General features: G+C 44.8%; 1 protein-coding gene across 1 annotated transcript; it reads left to right on the forward strand.

Annotated features, from left to right (window-relative positions):
* The first annotated feature begins 2,300 nt into the window (after window positions 1–2,300).
* LOC144893392 (B-cell receptor CD22-like) lies at window positions 2,301–22,822 on the forward strand. Its single transcript, XM_078783983.1, has 6 exons — window positions 2,301–2,414; window positions 2,505–2,613; window positions 13,178–13,444; window positions 14,096–14,425; window positions 21,526–21,792; window positions 22,443–22,822. Exons 1-6 carry the CDS (start codon window positions 2,301–2,303, stop codon window positions 22,820–22,822), a joined length of 1,467 nt encoding a protein of 488 aa, XP_078640109.1.
* Window positions 22,823–23,390: the final 568 nt, after the last annotated feature.

Consider the following 23,390-nt stretch of genomic DNA (forward strand, 5'->3'; position numbering starts at 1 on the left):
AAGGAATGCCTGATGGTACACGAGGGGCTGACAAAGAGGTTGGACGAAGTGGTAGAGACGTTGGGGGCGAGAGAACGAGAAGTTAGGAAGCATATAGAGATGACCAAGGTGGCCTTAGAAGAAGAAATTGTGGGGGTGCACCGGGAGATAGAAGAGGTGAAACAAAAGTTAGAGGAAGTAGAAGAAGGGGTGAGTGAAATTAAAAAGAGACGAATGGAGACTAAGAGGGAAATAAAGGAGGAGGAGATGGAAATTGTACAAAGTCTGTGTTCACATCATGATGCCGTGCTTAGTAACCAAAATAATGATTTGCAGCTGCGTGTGGAGAAAAGGATCCCGAAGGTAAGCAGGATTGTATATGGCGCGAAAAGGTTTGGCGCGAAAAGATTTGGCGCGAAAATATTTTTCGCGCGCTTGGGATCCAGACGTCACCCGGGCGCTTGTGGAAGGTCCGTGGTGCGCTGTATGAAAGGAAATGGCGCGCGAGTGAGAAAAAAGTGTGCGCCGAGGCGCGAGTGTGAAACAGCATATGGGAGTGAGAGTGAGTGTGACACAGAGGATGAGATGGATGGAGAGAGTGTGCGAGGATGCACACCTGAGTTGGTTGAGGAGCGTGTGCGGGGATGCACACGGGAGCGCGTGATTGGGTCTGCGACAAGAGATTGAACACCCGTGGGTAGGTGTGCGCTGAGTGGGTGTGCAGCAAAAGAGTGCACACCCGTGATTGGTACGGAGTATATACCGCAGGAGAGTGCGCAAGAAGGTGCGTGAGGGGAGTGCGTAATGGAGTGTGTGGAAGGAATGAGTGCGCATGAGTGGTGTGCACCTGAGTGTGGAACGAGAGAGTATGCACGGAGAGAGAGTGCGGTGGCGGAATTGACGGAGTGTATGGGATGTGCGAGTGAGAAAAGGGTCGCGAGGTGTGAATGTGAGAATGCAACTCTAGCATCGACGCTGACTGGGGCAGCGCTTAGGCCGATGTACAGCCAACGCGAGCTCTCGGGGCGTGGTGTTCTTTGTGTGCTGCGGGGGCCGGCGGGGATCGTTGCCGCGGCGCTCTCGCAAGGAGCGCCGTGTACGATACGTGCCGAGCTCCGCCCTGTATGGTCAGTGCCACGTCGTAGGGGCGAGCGGCACGATTCCAGGGGAGAAAGCCCAGGTCGGACCTTCGCCCCCTAGCGGGGGCGGTGTTCCGACCGGGGGACGTTGGGTCATCGGGCCGGAGACCGAAGGACTCCGTGCCGGGATGGACCTTGGAACCTCGGCCTGAGTATGCCTACTCCCCAGAATCGAAAATGCCGGACGGACCCAACCTACAGGAGACTGACCATCCGCACGCATTGCTGGGCTTTGCGAAGGCGAGCAGTAAGAATGTATTACCGCACGAGAGGCTCGTAGTGAATGGACAGCTAGCAGTAGTGGTGAATGGTAGTTTTACCATTCACATTACTCTTTGGGGCACATGAGCTATAGGTTTATGGGGTTTGGCAGTGTAAGCTCGCCGAGGGCAGGTTAGGATAATCGTTAGGGACCTAGAAATGACTTTAGGAGACTGAGATGTAAGTAGTGACATTTGGACAAGTAGAGGGGACATAGAGAGATTAGGTGGATGTTTATGACGAGGGATGTGCAGTAATATAAAGGGATGACAGGGAAAGCACGAGTTTTAGAGGGGCAGTAGTTAGTTAAATGATGCAGTGTGTTTGTGGTGTGGTTTATTAAATGAGGAATTGAATGAGAGTCTTGCTGGTGAGCATGTTGAAATGAGGATTTGGAGCGTGGGAAAATCTGAGCCGAATGAGGCAATGGTTTGGAGAAGTGATGTATTGTGAGGGTATTGTGGATGAGTGTAATGGTGTTGAGTGAATGACTTGCATAGGATGCAAGTGGAGATTTGGAGTGTATGGAAACAGGTGTGTGGAATAAATGGTGTGGAGTGAGTATTGTGGGATGAGTGGAGTGGAATGCATGGTGCGAAGTAGTGGATGGGGGAAGGATGGACCCCTTCACGAATACCCGGGGAGGGTAGTTTAAAGTTAGGTAGAGGGAGTAGCTAAATTGGCTGGATATTGACATCTGTGGTGCGGGTAGTGGAAAGTAGTGTTTTTGGTTGGGTGCATGAGTAAAGTGGAATGGCTGGGCGTGTGAGTGTTACGGATTCGGCCCTTCCGTGGTGGTGGTTTTCATCCACGTGAAACATTTCTGGTTAGGTATTATTATTCTTATCGGGGTAGGAAGGAAACGGCGATTATTGTTGTTTAAAGGAAATGGTTATTGTGATTAAAAGGTTAAAAGCACTCATGGTAAAAATGAAACAGGAAATCGGAGCGTGCACCGGAAAGGTCAAGCGAAGAAGAAGAGGTCGTGAGGCAAAGGTCGGGGAAGACGTGTGGCGAAGCTCCGTACCTAGCGTGGTCGAGCGTACATCGCGAGTGAACTTTGAGTCCTTGAAAGGAATATCGTGCGATAGGTGTTATCGCCGGAATATTGAGGAACCTGCATAGTCAGGTATCGGCATTGAGGTTCCAGAGAATCCTTGCCAAGAGGCTCCGGCTCGAGTGAGAGCCGTCCGCCATTCTGCCTCGCACGCTGCGTCCAACGAAGAAGGTTTTGGTACGCGGCAACTTTTCTCATCCTCCGGCCGTCTTCCGTGGATACGTGTGTGCGAAAGCGGCGTTTGAAGGTTACACGGCGGTTCGCTGAATGAACGGCGAACGGGTATGTCGGCGCGCGTCTTTGGGGATTTTCCATTCTACTGCGAGTTTGCTGGGTGTTGGACCACGTGACTTCTGTGTCGTTTCGACCACGTACGCCTCGATTGATCTTGATCGGACATTGTTCCCACGATCGCTGGAGCGAATCAACTTTGCCTTGGAGAGTTATAGAGACATTGGGGAGTGCCGTGAGTTTGAGATAAGTACTAGATAAGATGGTACCATCTTAAGATTTTGATTGTCTGGATTTACTATCGTTATTGGGGATGTTATTCCTGTGTGATTTTTAATATATTATTGGTTTGTTTATAACCATTGGTGTGGTTTCCTTATTGATTTCGACACGGAATAATAGATATTTTTCTGCTGTGGCCCCTCCCGGGGTTCGGAGGTATACCGAGACCAGGAGGTCGGGGAGGGACCCGTAACAGTGAGCCTGTTAGTACATGTGGTTATTGAGCACTCCACCACTGGTAGTCTGTCGGCCAGGTGAGGCCGCAGGTAGGCTCTGGGAGCCAGTTAGTGTTCAGTTCAGTCGTGTTCAGCGGGGCCCGAGGATCCTAAAGAGAGGACCCGGGTAGCCCAATGCCAGAGGGGGCATAGAGGGGGTAAGTACCAGGGAGGGCCTTCCCAAGTTAGGTAGTCGCGAGGAGCAGGCAAGCTCGGGTGGCGACGTTCAGTGGTGGAGGTGCGCAGGTAAGTAGACCTGCCGGGAGAGCCACATGACCCAGCCCCGAAATTGTGCGAGGGCACAGATTGAAAAATGGGGGGGAGTGAGACCCCAAATTGGGAGGCACCACAGGGATGGTCAATGAGAATTGGTTTTTAGAACGGCATAGAGTAAAGATAGCCAATGGATTGGCAGGGCAAGACCCCGGGTAGAGTAAAGAGAGTTAATGTCAATTAGAAGGATAGTTTGGAGAAAATCTCTTCGCACCATCCGCATCCACTCACCGAGGTGATAGGACTCCACAACAGGTTTTGGCAAATATTTGGAATGAAAGACGCATCTTGGCATGATTTGACATTGTGTTTATTCCATCCCTTCCTTCTTGGGAGGGATTGGGGACGAATTTAGTTTAGGGGAGATATGGGGGACGAGACAGTAGAGACGGATTTGTAAATTGTGTAAATACGGGGAAGGGCAAGGGTAGTGTAGGTGACATGGGGGGTGACGTACGAGTAGGGACGAGCTTTCTCAGCTCGTTCTCCTGCGCCCTTCATGTCGCATTACCTTGTATGATGTGTACCTTTGCGCCCTTTTTTTTCTTTTCTTTTTGGGGGGGGACACATAATCGAGGCTCGTGAAAGAGCTAACATTTATCACACAAACAAATCAAACAGACAAACAAACAAAGTGTATAAAAAGGGGAGTGGCAGACAAAATGGGGAGAGAAGGGGAAGCACATAAACACAACATTTGTGAGGGACATCGGGAATGTGTGGGAGGGAGAGGGCTTGGGGGGAGGCGGCGTGGGAAGGGGGGGGGGGTGGGAGAAGTATTTAGCACAAGGACACCAAGGACTTCCAGGAAAGAAGATGGTATTTCAAAAAAGAGGATTTGGGGTGAAATTAGTGGGGGTAGAACAGATCAAGGTTTTGGATGGGGGAAGACAAGAGATGGTGGTGAAAAGCTGTTTTAAAGACCTGGAGGGAGGAGTGGGATTGAAGGGAGTGGGGGAGTTTGTTCCAGAGGCGGGAGAAAAGAGGAATGCAAGAGTGAAGGTGAGCAGAGAGTCTTGATTTTGGCAGTTTAACCATAAGAGGGTTGCAGGCAGATCTTGTGCGACCTTTAGGAATATTTGGGGGACAGAGCCCAGAGAGAGCTGGAGGAGCAAGGTCGGAGAGGAGTCGGTAGAAGACAGAAAGACCACCATCCTGCCTGCAGTGAGTAAGTGAAAGGCCCTCGGAGGTAGCTTCATCGCGGGAGATTCCAGGACTACATCACGGGAGATCACTACTGAGCCCTTGACCCCGCTAACCTCTGCTTTGTCTTCCTTCCCCACTCATGGACCATGGTCTTTTGTGTGAGAGGAGTGTGCAGGTGCCTTGAATTGTGCGGCCGCACTTTTGCTGCCTGCACCCTTGCTGCCTGCATGCCTGCCTGCACCGGTACACCCTACGGACCACACGTTCTGTGGCCTGGCACCTATGGACCACACGTTCTGTGGCCTGGCACCTCTGCTGGGACCGACCATTGCTGCCAGCAGTATCTGGCTTGCGGACCACTGTTTTTAAGTGGCATCAATGCCCAGCAGTCGGACCACCTAAGTTGGCCCTGCTGGCCATAAATAAAAAAAGCGGACGCGGTGTGTGCCCTTTTTATTAATGAATTAAAGAACATCAAGCAAGAAGACAGCCAAGATACATCGGCCCAGCAGAGAAGCGCAAGAAAACATCATTTATTAGCGCTGAGGAAGCGCCTCTAGCGAATGACTTCCAGCCAGTGTAACGCGAATTCCTGTCACAGGAATTCTGAGATCATATAAGTGTGACGTGGCAGTTCCTGATTGGTTCGTGTTGGGGAACCCCTTCTCGCTGCCGACGTGACGTAAATTCGCGCACGCGCACTGGTGAAGCGCGAGATTCGGCCCAATAACAAACGTGGATATGTCAAATCTTACTCGATCCCATATTACATGTACTTTCATTGCATACAAATTATACTTCCTCCTAGAAATTCCATGCCCGAACCTCAGCGCAATCCAAGAGGATTCACTTGTTATTTTAAAATGTTTGTTTTTGTGCATTTTTGGTGCTTTTCATGCATGTTTTTAATTATGGTGCATTTATTGTGCATATGGATGTATGGTGTATCGGTGCAGTGCATTGCAATGGCATTTCCTCTTCTCAAAAATTCTGCTTTTTCCCACAAAAGACAGGTCCTGGGTTGTAGTTGTAAATAATTAGTAGTGGTCTTGTAAATAATGCTCCCCACCGGCTCTATGTGTAGTTTGAAAACCATTCTGTAATTCGGTTAATTGTGGGCGTGAGTCAGTTAGGTAGGACGCAACGCAGCAGGGGGGACATATCTAGTGTTAAAACTGTCGCACTCAGGGTAGTAGGTTAAAAGTAGAGGGGAAACTACACCTAAGTGTCACATGTAGATGTAAAAGAAAGTCCTGATGTATTGGCTCGGGGGAGCCTGACAAAATGAGGGGTGCAGTGTTGCGGTTTTGAGAACCCACACTTCTGGTAAATATCACATCATTAAAGGTTAAAGGTAGCACCCCATAGATAGGCCACAAGCAACACGTAGGTCACCATAGGACTTCAGTTATTTCATTAGTATGTGTATAGATAAGGCCATGTTTCCAATAGTTGAATCTGCGTTGTGTCAATCAAATAAGGAGTAGGCCCCATTCCATCCATTTTGACAGCCTCCCTCTGCAAACGACGCCATTAAGCACACCCTCCTGTCTGTACCCCACGGCCCTCCTAATTTGGTCCGCTCCTCGGCCAGCAGCATCAGCCTTCGCTGCCCGCCGCCATAAGCCACGAGGTGAGGCCCAGAAAAAGGGGGCGGAGCACAAGAATGGAGGTGTGGCCACGTCAACCCACCATCAGGGCGGGGCCGGTAAGCGATGACCAGCCAACCAGGGCTGAAGTAAGATCGCCTGATAGGCGTGGCTTTTGGGCTGGCGGAGCGATCGCTGGTTCACTTATAAAAGTGCGAACGCAAAGCCCTTTCACAGGATTTACCAGAGGACTAATGCGCTTGATCGTGGTTGAAAGGACTTACCAGAGGACTAATGCGCTTGATCGTGGTTGAAAGGACTTACCAGAGGACTTATGCAGCGGCGCTCATTAAAGAGGACTTGTGGGTACATGCGCTTGGCAAAAGGACTGATGAGAAGAGCTTGCCTTGAGAGGACTCGTTGAAAGATTGGTGTTGACAGGACGTATTGGGAGAGCGCACATTACAACGAACTCGTGGGTACATGCGTTTGATCAGAGAGGCCTCGTTGGCATTGGGAGCTCAAAGCAGGACCTTGGAGAGGGGGCGTTTGGCGCGAGTGTGCAACTATTACGTACGCCACCAGGACACAAGCCTTCCCCCGTGATATAATTGTCCGTTCGTGTTACACTGAAGAGCTGCCTGCCAGGTTTCGTCCGCTGAACTGGAGCCTGGACCGGAGCCGGATTGGAGCCTGGACATGCTGGTGACCATCAACCTGTTCCACCCTACCATCTACAATCCCCGTGTGAGTGTCTGAGACGGGCCCGTTTGTCCAGGGAATAAGATAAGACTGTTTAAGGCTGCCCTGTGTAACTGCTTCTTCCTCCTCCTTGTACATTCCCTTCTTTCGTTTCCTCTTCTCCTTCTTGTACATTTGTAATAAATTGCTTTGTTCTTCCTATTTTCTTGGTTTCCTCTCCATCCGATCGCATCAGTCTTTTCTCCAATTGGGTAAGCGTGGCACAATCGCAACCGCTATAATCAGGTCTAGTCATTTGTTAACAGCTCGGATCACGGATTGCTATCCGCTCGGCATTTTCCATCCATATCAGTGATTCGAGCGGGAGTTATTCCCTCGTTTCTGGTCGGCGTTTGTAATTAGGCAGTAGCAAACCCCTAGGCCTAACAAACCCTAACTAACGCCGCGCTGGGAAGGACGTTATAACTTCCAAGACTCGCGTCGGTCAGATAAAAGGACAAGGGGATTAACCCCCCCTTGATAAGGGGAGAGCCGACGTCCGAGATCCGTAACAACTGGTGTCGGGGAGTGGGATTTGGAACCCGAACCAAATTTTTTATCCATTGGACAAATTTGGTCAAAATTACGAGCGGCCGAAATTTTATTAACAACTAAATTTTGAATCGTGCCATGGATAGCCAAGGTGATCGGATGCCGGTGGGGGATTAACCTCCCCCTTGATAAGGGGAAAGCCGACGTCCGAGATCCGTAACAATATTTATACAGTGAGGATTCTCTCTTTTTATCTGTATACCCGGTGAGGATTATTACCTTTTATATTTATACTGAGTGATGATTGTTAACTTTTATATTTATACAGAGTGATGATTGTTAACTTTTATATTTATACCGAGTGAGGATTCTTACCTTTTCTATTTATACCCAGTGAGGATTATTACCTTTTATATTTATACGCAGTGAGGATTCTTACCTTTTCTATTTATACCCAGTGAGGATTCTTACCTTTTATATTTATACACAGTGAGGATTCTTACCTTTTCTATTTACACCTAGTGAGGATTCTTAGCTTCTATATTTATACACAGTGAGGATTATTACCTTTTCTATTTATACCCAGTGAGGATTCTTACCTTTTATTTTTACACACAGTGAGGATGCTTACCTTTTATATTTATACCGAGTGAGGATTCTTACCTTTTATGTTTATACCCAGTGAGGATTCTTACCTTTTATATTTATACCCAGTGAGGATTCTTACCTTTTATGTTTATACCCAGTGAGGATTCTTACCTTTTATATTTATACCGAGTGAGGATTCTTACCTTTTATATTTATACCCAGTGAGGATTGTTACCTTTTATGTTTATACCCAGTGAGGATTCTTACCTTTTATATTTATACCCAGTGAGGATTCTTACCTTTTATATTTATACCCAGTGAGGATTCTTACCTTTTATATTTATACACATTGAGGATTATTACCTTTTATATTTATACACAGTGAGGATTGTTAACTTTTATATTTACTAGGGCATGCCCGTACTATATATATATCTAAAAGTATATCCCCCCCCCCCCTCTATTTACATGAAATGGTTTGGTCCATTCGCAAAGCCAAAGCGAACGGCTTGCGAGTACGGTGACAATCCCCCCCCCCCTCTATTTACATGAAATGGTTTGGTCCAAAGCGAACGGCTTGCGAGTACGGTGACAATCCCCCCCCTCTATTTACATGAAATGGTTTGGTCCAAAGCGAACGGCTTGCGAGTACGGTGACAATCCCCCCCCTCTATTTACATGAAATGGTTTGGTCCAAAGCTAACGGCTTGCGGAGTTTGGTAAAGAAATCGCCATCGCGTGCACAAATGCGCAGGAAAGCGAATGAATCGCAAATTAGTTTTAATTAGTTTTAAAACATAGTTTAACGCCCGAGCGAGTTTAACGCAATCGCAAATCGCATCGCAAAGCAAAAGAATCGCAAATTAGTTTTAATTAGTTTTAAAACATAGTTTAACGCCAACATAGCGCAAACATAGTTTGCCGACGGGAAATAAATGAATACGCTCTCAAATGTGCCATCCGAGGCAGAGTCTGTTCGCCACGTTCGGCACATGTGATAGCTCGCTGCTCTCTGATTGGTTGAATCGTTTTTTGGACATAGCTCGGTAACTACTTCTGCGATTAATTTAAAACCTTGAAAAGGCACATCCTCGGGTCCCCAGCAATATACCTGGCAAGTTTCAAGTATATCGGACCGGTAGTTGTCGAGAAACAGCGGTCACAGACAAACATACATACAAACATACATACATACAAACATACACACAGAGATTAGTGGAATTATAGATAGATATACAGTGATGATTGTTAACTTTTATATTTATACCGAGTGAGGATTCTTACCTTTTCTATTTATACCCAGTGAGGATTATTACCTTTTATATTTATACGCAGTGAGGATTCTTACCTTTTCTATTTATACCCAGTGAGGATTCTTACCTTTTATATTTATACACAGTGAGGATTCTTACCTTTTCTATTTATACCCAGTGAGGATTCTTACCTTTTATATTTATACACAGTGAGGATTATTACCTCTTCTATTTATACCCAGTGAGGATTCTTACCTTTTATTTTTACACACAGTGAGGATTCTTACCTTTTCTATTTATACCAAGTGAGGATTACCTTTTATATTTATACACAGTGAGGATTCTTACCTTTTATGTTTATACACAGTGAGGATTCTTACCTTTTATATTTATACCCAGTGAGGATTGTTCCCTTTTATCTTTATACCCGGTGAGGACTCTTGCCATTTATATTTACTAGGGCGTGCCCGTACGTGGGTGCAAAAAAACATGCGTGCAAACAACAACAACAACAAAAAAAAACTTTGAAACCACGTGGCAGTAACGACCACAGAACCACCCCCTCTATTTACATGAAATGGTTTGGTCCATTCGCAAAGCCAAAGCGAACGGCTTGCGAGTACGGTAGAACCCCCCCCCCCCCCCTCTATTTACATGAAATGGTTTGGTCCATTCGCAAAGCCAAAGCGAACGGCTTGCGAGTACGGTGACCATACCTTGGGAACCACTTGTCCGATTAATTTCAAACCTTGAAAAGGCACATCCTCGGGTCCCCAGCAATATACCTGGCAAGTTTCAAGTATATCGGACCCGTGGTTGTCGAGAAACAGCGGTCACAGACAAAAACACACACACACACACACACACAGACACACACACATACACACAGAGATTACTGTAATTATAGATAGATACCGTGAGGATTGTTCACTTTTATGTTTATACCCCGTGAGGATTTTTACCTTTTATGTTTATACCGAGTGGGGATTCTTACCTTTTATATTTATACCCAGTGAGGATGCTTACCTTTTATATTTATACCGAGTGAGGATTCTTACCTTTTATGTTTATACCCAGTGAGGATTCTTACCTTTTATATTTATACCCAGTGAGGATTCTTACCTTTTATGTTTATACCCAGTGAGGATTCTTACCTTTTATATTTATACCGAGTGAGGATTCTTACCTTTTATATTTATACCCAGTGAGGATTGTTACCTTTTATGTTTATACCCAGTGAGGATTCTTACCTTTTATATTTATACCCAGTGAGGATTCTTACCTTTTATATTTATACCCAGTGAGGATTCTTACCTTTTATATTTATACACAATGAGGATTGTTACCTTTTATATTTATACCGAGTGAGGATTGTCACCTTTTATCTTTATACCTGGTGAGGATTCTTACCTTTTATATTTATACCCAGTGAGGATTCTTACCTTTTATATTTATACCCAGTGAGGATTGTTACCTTTTATATTTACTAGGGCGTGCCCGTACGTGGGTGCAAAAAAACATGCGTGCAAACAACAACAACAAAAAAAAACTTTGAAACCACGTGGCAGTAACGACCACAGAACCCCCCCCCTCTATTTACATGAAATGGTTTGGTCCATTCGCAAAGCCAAAGCGAACGGCTTGCGAGTACGGTAGAACCCCCCCCCCCCCCTCTATTTACATGAAATGGTTTGGTCCATTCGCAAAGCCAAAGCGAACGGCGAACGGCTAAATCGCCATAGCTCGGTAACTACTTCTCCGATTCATTTCAAACCTTGAAAAGGCACATCCTCGGGTCCCCAGCAATATACCTGGCAAGTTTCAAGTATATCGGACCGGTGGTTGTCGAGAAACAGCGGTCACAGACAAACACACACACACACACACACACACACACACACACACACACACACAGACACACAGAGATTACTGGAATTATAGATAGATACCGAGTGAGGATTGTTACCTTTTATATTTATACCCAGTGAGGATTGTTACCTTTTATATTTATACTGAGTGAGGATTGTTACCTTTTGTATTTATACCCAGTGAGGATTCTTACCTTTTATATTTATACCGAGTGAGGATTGCTCCATTTTATCTTTATACCCAGTGAGGATTGTTAGCTTTTCTATTTACTAGGGCATGCCCGTACGTGGGTGCCCGTTCCTTGCCAAAAAAAAAAAAAAACGCTACCCGTACGCTCTACCCCGCCCGTACGCCCGTAAACAAAAAAAACAACGCTCTTCGCTTCCGCCCTTCGCTCTGACTGAATTGGGAGAAATAATGCGCATAAGAAATCGAGAAATTATTATTTTCTCCGGAAGAAATCGAATTACGAACCGTAATGGCGCACGCGCTGGGCTCGGCTCGCTCTCACATCGGCCACGCCTACGCAATAACGCGTTCTGTGATTGGCTGCCGGAAGTGCAGTCTTCACTGTCCGGAAGGTCGCAAATCGCAGTTACGATGAATCGCAAATTAGTTTTAATTAGTTTTAAAACATAGTTTAACGGCAACATAGTTTTCCAACGGGAAATAAATGAATACGCTCTCAAATGTGCTGTCCGAGGCAGAGTCTGTTCGCCACGTTCGGCACACGTGATAGCTCGCTGCTCTGTGATTGGTTGAATCGTTTTTTGGACATAGCTCGGTAACTACTTCTGCGATTAATTTAAAACCTTGAAAAGGCACGTCCTCGGGTCCCCAGCAATATACCTGGCAAGTTTAAAGTATATCGGACCCGTGGTTGTCGAGAAACAGCGGTCACAGACAAACAAACACACACACAGACACACAGACACACACACACACACACACACACACACACACACACACACACACACACAGATTGCTGGAATTATAGATAGATACCGAGTGAGGATTGTTACCCTTTATATTTATACCCAGTGAGGATTCTTACCTTTTATATTTATACCCAGTGAGGATTGTTACCTTTTATATTTATACCCAGTGAGGATTGTTACCTTTTATATTTATACCCAGTGAGGATTGTTACCCTTTATATTTATACCCAGTGAGGATTCTTACCTTTTATATTTATACCCAGTGAGGATTGTTACCTTTTATATTTATACCCAGTGAGGATTGTTACCTTTTATCTTTATACCCAGTGAGGATTGTTACATTTTATCTTTATACCCAGTGAGGATTGTTACCTTTTATATTTACTAGGGCATGCCCGTACTATATATAAGCTAGGACGTGCCCGTACGTGGGTGCCCGTTCCTTGCCAAAAAAAAAAAAAAAAAAACATTTGTGTAGGGGTGTGTGTGTGTAAACATCCTAGGGCGTGCCCGTACGTGGGTGCAAAAAAACATGCGTGCAAACAACAACAACAAAAAAAAACTTTGAAACCACGTGGCAGTAACGACCACAGAACCCCCCCCCCCTCTATTTACATGAATGGTTTGGTCCATTCACAACGACCACAGAACCCCCCCCCCCCCTCTATTTACATGCAATGGTTTGGTCCAAAGCGAACGGCTTGCAGTGTTTGGTAAAGAAATCGCCATAGCTCGGTAAGTACTTGTCCGATTAATATGAAACCTTGAAAAGGCACATCCTCGGGTCCCCAGCAATATACCTGGCAAGTTTAAAGTATATCGGACCCGTGGTTGTCGAGAAACAGCGGTCACAGACAAACATACACGCATACACACATACACACATACAAACACACATACACACAGAGATTAATGGAATTATAGATAGATACCCAGTGAGGATTGTTACCTTTTATCTTTATACCCAGTGAGGATTGTTACCTTTTCTATTTATACCGAGTGAGGATTGTTACCCTTTATATTTATACCCAGTGAGGATTCTTACCTTTTATATTTATACCCAGTGAGGATTGTTACCTTTTATCTTTATACCCGGTGAGGATTCTTATGTCTTCTCTTCACAGATAGACCACAGAATACGATGGTGACAACAAAGGGTTCTTTTACACTCGGACAATCACTCACGATGTTGTGTGAAACGGAGAGCAACCCTCCCTCCACAATCTCATTGTACAAGGACTGTGAATGGAGCCGAACTGAAAATTGTTTGAAAGAGAGAAATACTTGTTCTCATGAACTGAATCCCCTGCAGTGGGAACACGCCGGAGATTATTACTGCGATGCCACAAACACCGATGGGTACCACTACAGTCCGAAGTTCACACTTACCTGTAAGTATGACGTTGTGATCACAGAATGGATCACACAGTAACCAACATTCACTCTTTTCATCAAACCCTCTACGACATAAATCTGTCCTCAGGTAACACTGATTAAACAAGCCGACAAGACGTGTACATCGGGTTATTCCACATTGTCCGATAATTGTCCAAAATCCCCACATCGGCTCTGTCTGTTCACCTGCGGCCGGTGTTGGTGCCACAATCCAGTGTCTTCTTTACCTCTGATTTACCTGTGATTGTTGTCGTAATTATACAAATCACAATATAGTTGATAGTACAATGTGTTGTCGTATTTATTAACATACACAGTCCAAACCACAGAACACCTTGTGTCAGGTCTGGCACAGATTCCATGTTTTTGATCCAAAGAAATTTTCACTTCACAATAATTAACGTTTTTATTTCTCTGTTTTATTGTTTAAAATTTCAATGGATTTGTTAAACAATTTCAACAGCATCATTCATTCTGATGAGAAAGAATAAATATGTCTCACATTATAGAGTGTGGAGTGAAAATCAGTGTTAAATGTTGTGGTTTTACCATGCCTGGCATCGTTTAAATGTATTCAATAAATACCTGGTATTACCTGTACCTGGTATTAACCCTTTTTCTCCCTGTACCATGTTCTCTCTCCACAGTGTATGACGTCACATATGGGGTGAAGGTTTACGGATTTACTGGAGAAACAGTCGTGTTACCATGTACACTCCGGTACAAACCAAAACAGGTCGGATCAGTGTTCCCAACTGGAGAGTGGTTCATCAAAAGTACATCATATTATACACAGGATGTTTCCATTGACTCTCTGAGTTCAACAAATCGTTTCACATTTAAAAGAACCAGAATGAATAACAATTGTTCTTTAACAATCACAAACCTGATCAAATCCGACACTGGAACTTATTACTTCAAGCTAAAGGAACCGAGAGAGCAATCGTGGGAATCTGGAATTCGAGTGGAAGTTTATGGTGAGTACAAGGATAAGACTAAGAGTAGAGCGAATATAACAGCCTGTTAAAATGATCTATATTATCATGAAAAGTGTGGTGTCTACCATGCATTTGTACGTTTGTCTTCCATGCGTTTGTACGTTTGTCTGTCTCCAGTTTCCGGCGTCCCCTTTCCGCGCTGCTTTTGAATATCTCCGCATGCAGGCAAAGCTCAATATTCAATATTCTACCATAAGAACAGCTTTGTACCAAACGAGATACGTTTTAACGGAATACATACAGCATGGAACCGCAGTTTGTGTATTAACAGTGCGTTAAGATACAAACTGGGCTGACAGGATGGCATCAAAGTGTGCACACTCGCCTCCAAGCTGTCCAGCCTGGGTTCGAATCCCGACCGAGCTATAAACTCTCATCCCGTTGTTTCACAGAGTGGAGGAATTAATCAATGTGTGTGTCTTCTATCCGATTGATGTGAAACTGAGCGTCCCGTACATCTGCTGACATTAGTTGGTGGACGATAAAGATCCCACAGACCACAGCGTCCTCCAGAAAGAGTCGGCGTGCTGTCGCTGGCACCATGAACAGATTACAAATTCCCGCTCGAACTACTGCTGGGAAGGCAATGGCAAACCACCCAGTGTAACCCTTGCTCAGGAAGCTGCTCCTGCGGACCCGACGCGCTCTGACAGATTATGAGGATCATCACAAAGTTGAACAAACCATGTCGGTGTTGTTAATAACAGTAGCCCACACTGAAAATCTTTTAACAAACGTTCCAGTACAAGATGGTTATTTAAAATATAAACCTATATTTAGCAATGGTGACCTAAAAATAACGTTTCATAATAAACCTCAAAGAGGTCAAAATAAGCTTAAACTTAATTATTGATGGAATTGACCTAATTTGTTAGGAGTTGAGGAGTTTGGCATTTCCAACCCGGCCTGTTGATGAGTTACATGAGACTCTCTTCAACACTCAATCTCTTCGATCTCGTTCTTCCCTCTAGATCTTCAAGACAACTGCTCACCCTCATCCAGTCATCATACCCTATCCAAAGCCATGATATTTTCTACACCTGTTGAACCACTCTTATCCCTCCCAAAAATTTACCTGTGTATGCACCTTGTCCACACCTTGCGTTCTCCCCTCACCATCATCGTTATCTACATCCCTTGTTTGTCCGTTTGTCTTCTTTCTCCCTCCGCCCTGATGTTGGCATTTCCAATTTCTCCTGCTGTTCCCTCTGCCATGTTGTCCCAGGTCTTCCACGAGCCAAGGCCTTCTATTTAAAAAAAGTATTGTCGTGTTCACCGGGATTAACACCCCTGGATGACGGATGGCCAACCGAGTTTTAACTCCGACCCGTACACTCAACTATGGCGGTAGTGACACACGGGGGGCGGGGGGGGGGGGGTATTGGAGGGCAGCGAGAGCTTACCTGTACGGCCAGATGCGACGCCGGTTTTCCGAACCACAAACAAATGGACAAGACAAGGGATTTAAAATGTAACAAATAATGATTTAATGAAAGTTATGCCAGGATAACAAAGAACCACTCTTATCCCCTCTTTCTCGGTTCTCGGTAACTTATGGTTAAACTGCCAAAGTCTAGGCTCTCTGCTCACCTTCACTCTTTCATTCCCCTTTTCTCCCGCCTCTGGAACAAACTCCCCCACTCCCTTCAATCCCACTCCTCCCTCCAGGTCTTTAAAACAGCTGTTCACCACCATCTCTTAACTTCCCCCATCGAAAACCTTGATCTTTTCTACCCCCGGTAATTCACCCCAGAGTCCTTGCAGTGTTCATATGTTTTATTCCTCTCCCACCTCCCCCCAAGTCCTCCCGATGTCCCTGCTCTCAAATGTTGTGTTTGTGTCCTTCCCCCTCTCTCCCCATCTTGTCTGCCGCTGCCCTTGTTTTTTGTGTTTTGTGTGTCGGTTTGTCTTTTTGTGTGATTAATGTTAGCTCTATCACGAGCCTCGATCTTGATATACAAAAAAAACAAAAAAAACATTGTACATTGAATGGTGTTCACTCCGACACCCTTCCTACACACAGCACAGGGCCACTTCCCAGTTCTTTCCACCTCACCACATGCTTTACCACTTGCCATCACCTTCGTCTTTCCGATATTCACCTTCAGACCTTTTGTCTCCATACATTCCTTCCACTTGTTCATCTTTTCCTTCAGTCCATCCATACTTTCCGCAATCAACACCAGATAATCTGCATACAACAACTCCCACGGTAAACCCTCCTTTACGTTCTGAGCCAGCACCTCCATCACAGCTACAAATAGTAGTGGACTTAGTGCCGACCCCTGATGCACTCCCACCTTCACCTCAAACTCACCACTGTTCCCGTCCTTCGTCCTTACAGCTGTGCGCACTCTTTTCTACATTGCCATCACTACTCTGATCAACCATTCCTCCACTCCTAACTTCCTCAATGCCCATGTCAATACTTTGCGTGGAACCCTATCGAATGCTTTCTCCAGATCAACAAACCCAAGAAACAACTTCTTCCTCTTCTCCATGTACTTCTCCTGCAACTGCCTCACAATGAAAAGCACGTCTGGCGTTCCTCTTCCTGGCATAAATCCAAACTGCATTTCTTCGATCTTCACTTTCTTCCTTATCCTCCTCTCCAACACCCTTTCCAATACCTTCATTCCATGCTCCAATAAATTTATCGCTCGGTACGAGCCACACTCCAGATGGTCACCTTTCCCCTTGTATAGAGGGACGAAGGTACTCAGTTCCCAATCCACTGGAATGCGGCCTTCTTTCACCACCAGATTACAGATCTCTGTCATTCTCTTCACACCCCAACTTCCTGCTGCCTTCAACATATCTCCCACAACTCCTGTCGGCCCTCCCGCTTTTCTACCCTTCATTGCTTTTATCGCTTCCTCAACTTCATTTTCAATTATCTTCTCTGCCGGTCCTAAAACTGGGTTACTCTCTATGTTGCCATCCCATTCATTCTCTGTATTCAACAGCATTTCCATATATCTTTTCCATCTTCCTTTAATTACATCTGGGTCGACAACGATTTGTCCCACTTCATCCTTCAAGCAACTCACCCCCATCATATCACACCTCTCTTTCGCTATCTGCTTTGCAATCCTGAATACTGCTTTCTGACCCTCTTCCGAATCCAAGCGTTCTCCGAACATTTTCCTACATGCCTCCTGTGCCTTTGCTACCTCTTTCTTTGCAGCCTTCCTGGCTGCCTTATAACTTTCATGCTCTGCTGTTTCTGCTCCCGTACCCTCCGCCTTCTGCCACTCCTTGAACCTCTTCCTCTTCTCGTCAATCCTCTTTCCAACTTCATCATCCCACCACCATGTTTCCGAGTGCCTCGGTGGTCCTTTTGACCATCCACATACCTCACCAAAGGCTCCCAACAGACTAGCTTTCATTGACATCCAACCACTTTCAAGCTCAACCACATCATCCTCGACCCTACTCAGCCTCTCTTTTAATGCCTTCCTTACTGTCACCTCTTTCAACCTCCACACCTTCATTCTCGGTTGGTACTTCACCCGCCGAGCTCTCCTCGCACCTTTCACCCTTATGTCGCAGACAACCAAGTGGTGCTGTGAAACAGCCTCCTCCCCCGGGCTCACCTTTTTGTCCCGGAGGTGCCCCCTATCTCGCCTACGCACCATCAGGTAGTCAACGGTTGTCGTCGACCGACCTGACGTGTATGTAACAAGCTCATTATCCTCTTTCTGGAACTGAGTGTTACAAATCAACAAATCAGCTCCATCAGCAAACTCCAAAATCCTTTCACCTTCTCCATTTCTCACACCATATCCGTAACCCCCATGAACTCCGTCAAAACCATCCATACTCCTTCCCACATGTCCATTTAGGTCTCCTCCTACCACAACAACTTCCTCATCTTTCACGTTTTCCATCAGCTTCTCTATCGCACACCAGAACTTGTCCTTCTCTTCATCGCTTCGACCAACCTGCGGAGCATATCCCGAGATGATGTTCACCAAGAGCTTTCCAATCATCATTTTCACCATCATCAACCTATGACTCACTCTAGTCACACTCACCACACTGTCTACAAACTCCTCAGAAAACAGGACACCAACACCATTCACGCCCTCCAGGCACCCTTGCCACATAAACTTGTATTTCTGTCCCTGCCTACCCTTCACCATTCTCACACCACTTCCCTTCCATCTCGTCTCTTGCACACAACATATGTCCACTCTTCTTCTGACCAATACTTCCACCACTTCTCCTGATCTCCCTGTCATTGTCCCTACATTCCATGTCCCAAACCTCAGAAACCAATCTCCACTTCGGGCTGTACCCTGCCCATATGTAGTGGTAATTGTCATGGTTCTCTTTTTGAGGCAATCTTTTTATGGCCGGATGCCCTTCCTGACGCCAACCTTCTTAGTCGTCTCTTACGACACGCAGGGATACAGTGTGCCTATTCTAATCCAGGGTACACACTGGGAAACGTTTAAAACATGGAAATTCTGGAGGGGGGGGCGCGGGGGGGGGGGGCGGCGTCAGCATCACGGCTGCGGTTTAAACATATTTAAATAATATTTAAACAAAACCATGAAAAACAATCTGGGAAAAGTCTCTAAGTGAGAACGTGGATTTGAGAAAGCAGGAGCAGAGGTGGAAGAAAAACGAGATATAGGGGGCGGGGCACAAGTCGAGACGAGGAGGAGAGCGAACAAGCACGTGTCCAGGAGGAGAGAAAGAATTAATATAGAATTTTTTTTGTTTGTTTATTTGTTTGTTCTGTTTTCAAAACGCTGGACAAAGGGTAAGATGTTCGTGAGAGGTCGGGGGGAGAAAAGAAAATCAAAGAAACAAGCAAATACTATGAAGGAAAGAACCCATATTCATAAAACACTGACGGGGGGGGGGGGGGGAGGGGAGGGAGCCTGGAGAGACCAGGTCGCGCACGAGGCGCGAACAAAAAAACGACTAATTACACACAAATTTGCAACAACTACAAAACCAAAACCAAATAGAAACACACAATAACACATACACAACAAAATACCCAGCGGAAATTTGACAAAGACACGAACGGGAAAACACTCAAACTTTGATGCCATGGAGAGATCGAAGCAAGCCTCTCTAGCGACTGTTAAAAATTAAATGATATATCGAATTAGAGTTGAAATAAACCTGTGTGAGAGAGAAAGACAGCACGTGCCTAACTAAACAGGCCTCAAAGCTATTCGAGCTAATAAAATGGTGGATATTTGTTCACATGAAGCCTCTCCAAGAATGGGTGGAGCTACTCTGCAAACAGAGTAAGCCACACCCCCGGACAGACAGACAGACAGACAGACAGACAGAATCACCGTAGCCTATTATAATATAGATAAAGGTGATATAATATAACAAATATCATGAAACATTTACATTTTGTGGTCCATTGTATAATTTAAATAAACATAAATGCAAATTTCACATGTGAAAAAAGTTAGTACACCCCATTAAATGTTTTTTAAAATCTTTTTAACATATGTGGACATATCAATATTAGATCTTCATTTAAACAGTATCTATGGATAAAGGTGATCTAATTGAACAAAAAACAATGAAAATTGACTTTGCAATAATTTATTCAACAAAAAATTAACAGAGATGCCATTTCCTTCTGTGGAAAAAGTAAGTACACCCTTGGCTCGAATAGGTGGTATTGCTCCCTTTGGCAGAAACAACCTCAAGTAGGCGTTTCTTATAACTGTCGACCAGTCTCTGACATCGACTGGGAGAAATTTTTGCCCACTCCTCCATGCAGAATTCTTTCAGCTGTGCGATGTTTGAGGTGCTTCTTGCATGCACAGCTCGTTTCAAATCCCCCCACAACATCTCGATGGGATTTAGATCCGGGCTTTGACTTGGCCATTCCAGAACCCTCCATTTCTTTCTTTTAGCCATTCCTTGGTGGATTTACTGGTATGTTTAGGTTCATTGTCATGTTGCAAGGTCCACCTTCGGTTGAGCTTAAACTTTCCGACAGATGGCCTCACATTATCCTCAAGCACCCTCTGGTACAATTAAGAATTCATAGTGGATTCTATGATGGTGAGCTGCCCAGGCCCTGATGCAGCAAAGCTGCCCCAAACCATAATATTTCCACCACCATGCTTTACAGTTGGTATCAGGTTCTTGTGGTCAAATGCTGTCTTTGGTTTTCGCCAAACATGTCTTCTGGTACTGTGGCCAAATAGCTCTACCTTTGACTCATCTGTCCACATTGTTCCAGAAGTGCTGGTCTTTGCCTAGGTGTTCATTGGCAAACTTTAGTCTTGCCCTGATGTTCTTTCTGGACAGCAAAGGTTTCCTCCTGGCACACCTCCCATGTAGATCAAATTTGTGCAGCCTCTTTCTAATGGTAGACTCGTGCACTTTGACATCAACAGTGGCAAGAGCTACCTGTAGGTCCCGTGATGACATTCTGGGGTTCTTAGAGACTTCTTTCAGCATCTTGCGGTCTGGTCTCAGGCTGAACTTGCTGGGGCGGCCTGGCCTGAACAATTTGGCAGTTGTTTGGAATCTTCTCCACTTGTAGATGATCTTCCGGACAGTCGAATGATTGATTTCAAATTGTTGGGAGATCTTTTTAAATCCCTTCCCAGACTCGTAGGCATCTATAACCTTCTTTCTGAAGGCCTCAGAGAGCTCTTTTGATCGAGGCATGGTGACACCACACACTTCAACAACAAAGAGCAAACCCAACTAAATGTCTGAGGTTTAAATAAGACTGGTTCCTCGAAGATCCTCTTACGATGTTCTAATCATTTGCACCTGAGCTGGTGCACCTGATTCCAATTTTAGGTATTTGAAGTAGTGATAAATGTAGGGGTGTACTTACTTTTTCCACATGCGAAATTAGCATTTATGTTTATTTAAATTATACAATGGACTACAAAATGTAAATGTTTCATGATAGTTGTTATATTATATCACCTTTATCTGTCAATATTGTTGAAATGAAGATCAAATAGCTGTATGTTGAAATATGTTGAAAAAGTCAAAACTTTACATGGGGTGTACTTACTTTTTCACGTGACTGTATACCCAGTGAGGATTCTTATGTCTTCTCCTTACAGATAAACCACAGAAACCGACAGTGACAACAAAGGGTTCTTTTGCACTCGGACAATCACTCACTATGTTGTGTGAAACGGAGAGCAACCCTCCCTCCACAATCTCATTGTACAAGGACAATAAATGGAGGCGAATTGAAAATTGTCCGAAAGAGAGAAATACTTGCTCTCATGAACTGAACCCCCTGCAGTGGGAACACGCCGGAGATTATAACTGCAGAGCAACGTACAACTTTGGGTACCGTGACGGTCCGACGTTCACACTTACCTGTAAGTATGACATTATAATCACAGAATGGATCACACAGTAAGCAACATTCACTCTTTTCATCAAACCTTCTCCGACATAAGTCTGTCCTCGGGTAACACTGATTAAACAAGCCGACAAGACATGTACATCGGGTTATTCCACATTGTCCGATAATTGTCCAAAATCTCCACATCGGCTCGGTCTGTTCACCTGCGGCCGATGTTGGTCCCACAATCCAGTATCTCCTTTACCTCTGATTTACCTGTGATTGTTGTAGTAATTATACAAATCACAATATAGTTGATAGTACAATGTGTTGTATTATTTATTAACATACACAGTCCAAACCACAGAACATCTTGTGCTGGGTCTGGCACAGATTCCATGTTTTTGATCCAAAGGAATTTTCACTTCACAATAATTAACGTTTTTATTTCTCTGTTTCAGTTTCAAATTTCAATGGATTTGTTAAACAATTTCTGCAACATCATTCATTCTGATGAGAAAGAATAAATATGTCTCACATTATAGAGTGTGGAGTGAAAATCAGTGTTAAATGTTATGGTTTTACCATGCCTGGCATCGTTTAAATATATTCAATAAATACCTGGTATTACCTGTACCTGGTATTAACCCTTTTTTCTCCCTGTACCATGTTCTCTCTCCACAGTGTATGACGTCACATATGGGGTGAAGGTTTACGGATTTACTGGAGGAACAGTCGTGTTACCATGTACACTCCGGTACGAACCAAAACAGGTCGGATCAGTGTTCCCAACTGGAGAGTGGTTCATCAAAAGCACATCATATTATACACAGGATGTTTATATTGACTCTCTGAGTTCAACAAATCGTTTCACATTTAAAAGAACCAGAATGCATAACAATTGTTCTTTAACAATCACAAACCTGATCAAATCCGACACTGGAACTTATTACTTCAAGCTAAAGGAACCGAGAGAGCAATCGTGGGAATCTGGAATTCGAGTGGAAGTTTATGGTGAGTACAAGGATAAGACTAAGAGTAGAGCGAATATAACAGCCCGTTAAAATGATCTATTTTATCATGAAAAGTGTGGTGTCTACCATGCGTTTGTACGTTTGTCTTCCATGCGTTTGTACGTTTGTCTGTCTCCAGTTTCCGGCGTCCCCTTTCCGCGCTGCTTTTGAATAGTTCCGCATGCAGGCAAAGCTCAATATTCAATATTCTACCATAAGAACAGCTTTGTACCAAACGAGATACGTTTTAACGGAATAAATACAACATGGAACCGCAGTTTGTGTATTAACAGTGCGTTAAGATACAAACTGGGCTGACAGGATGGCCTCAAAGTGTGCACACTCGCCTCCAAGCTGTCTAGCCTGGGTTCGAATCCCGACCGAGCTATAAACTATCATCCCGTTGTTTCACAGAGTGGAGGAATTAATCAATGTGTGTGTCTTCCATCCGATTGATGTTAAACTGAGCGTCCCGTACATCTGCTGACATTAGTTGGTGGACGATAAAGATCCCACAGGCCACAGTGTCCTCCAGAAAGAGTCGGCGTGCTATCGCTGGCACCATGAACAGATTACAAATTCCAGCTCGAACTACTGCTGGGAAGGCAATGGCAAACCA

The sequence above is a fragment of the Myxine glutinosa genome, chromosome 8, assembly GCF_964187855.1.
Source record: "Myxine glutinosa chromosome 8, kmMyxGlut1.1, whole genome shotgun sequence".
NCBI lineage: Eukaryota > Metazoa > Chordata > Myxini > Myxiniformes > Myxinidae > Myxine > Myxine glutinosa.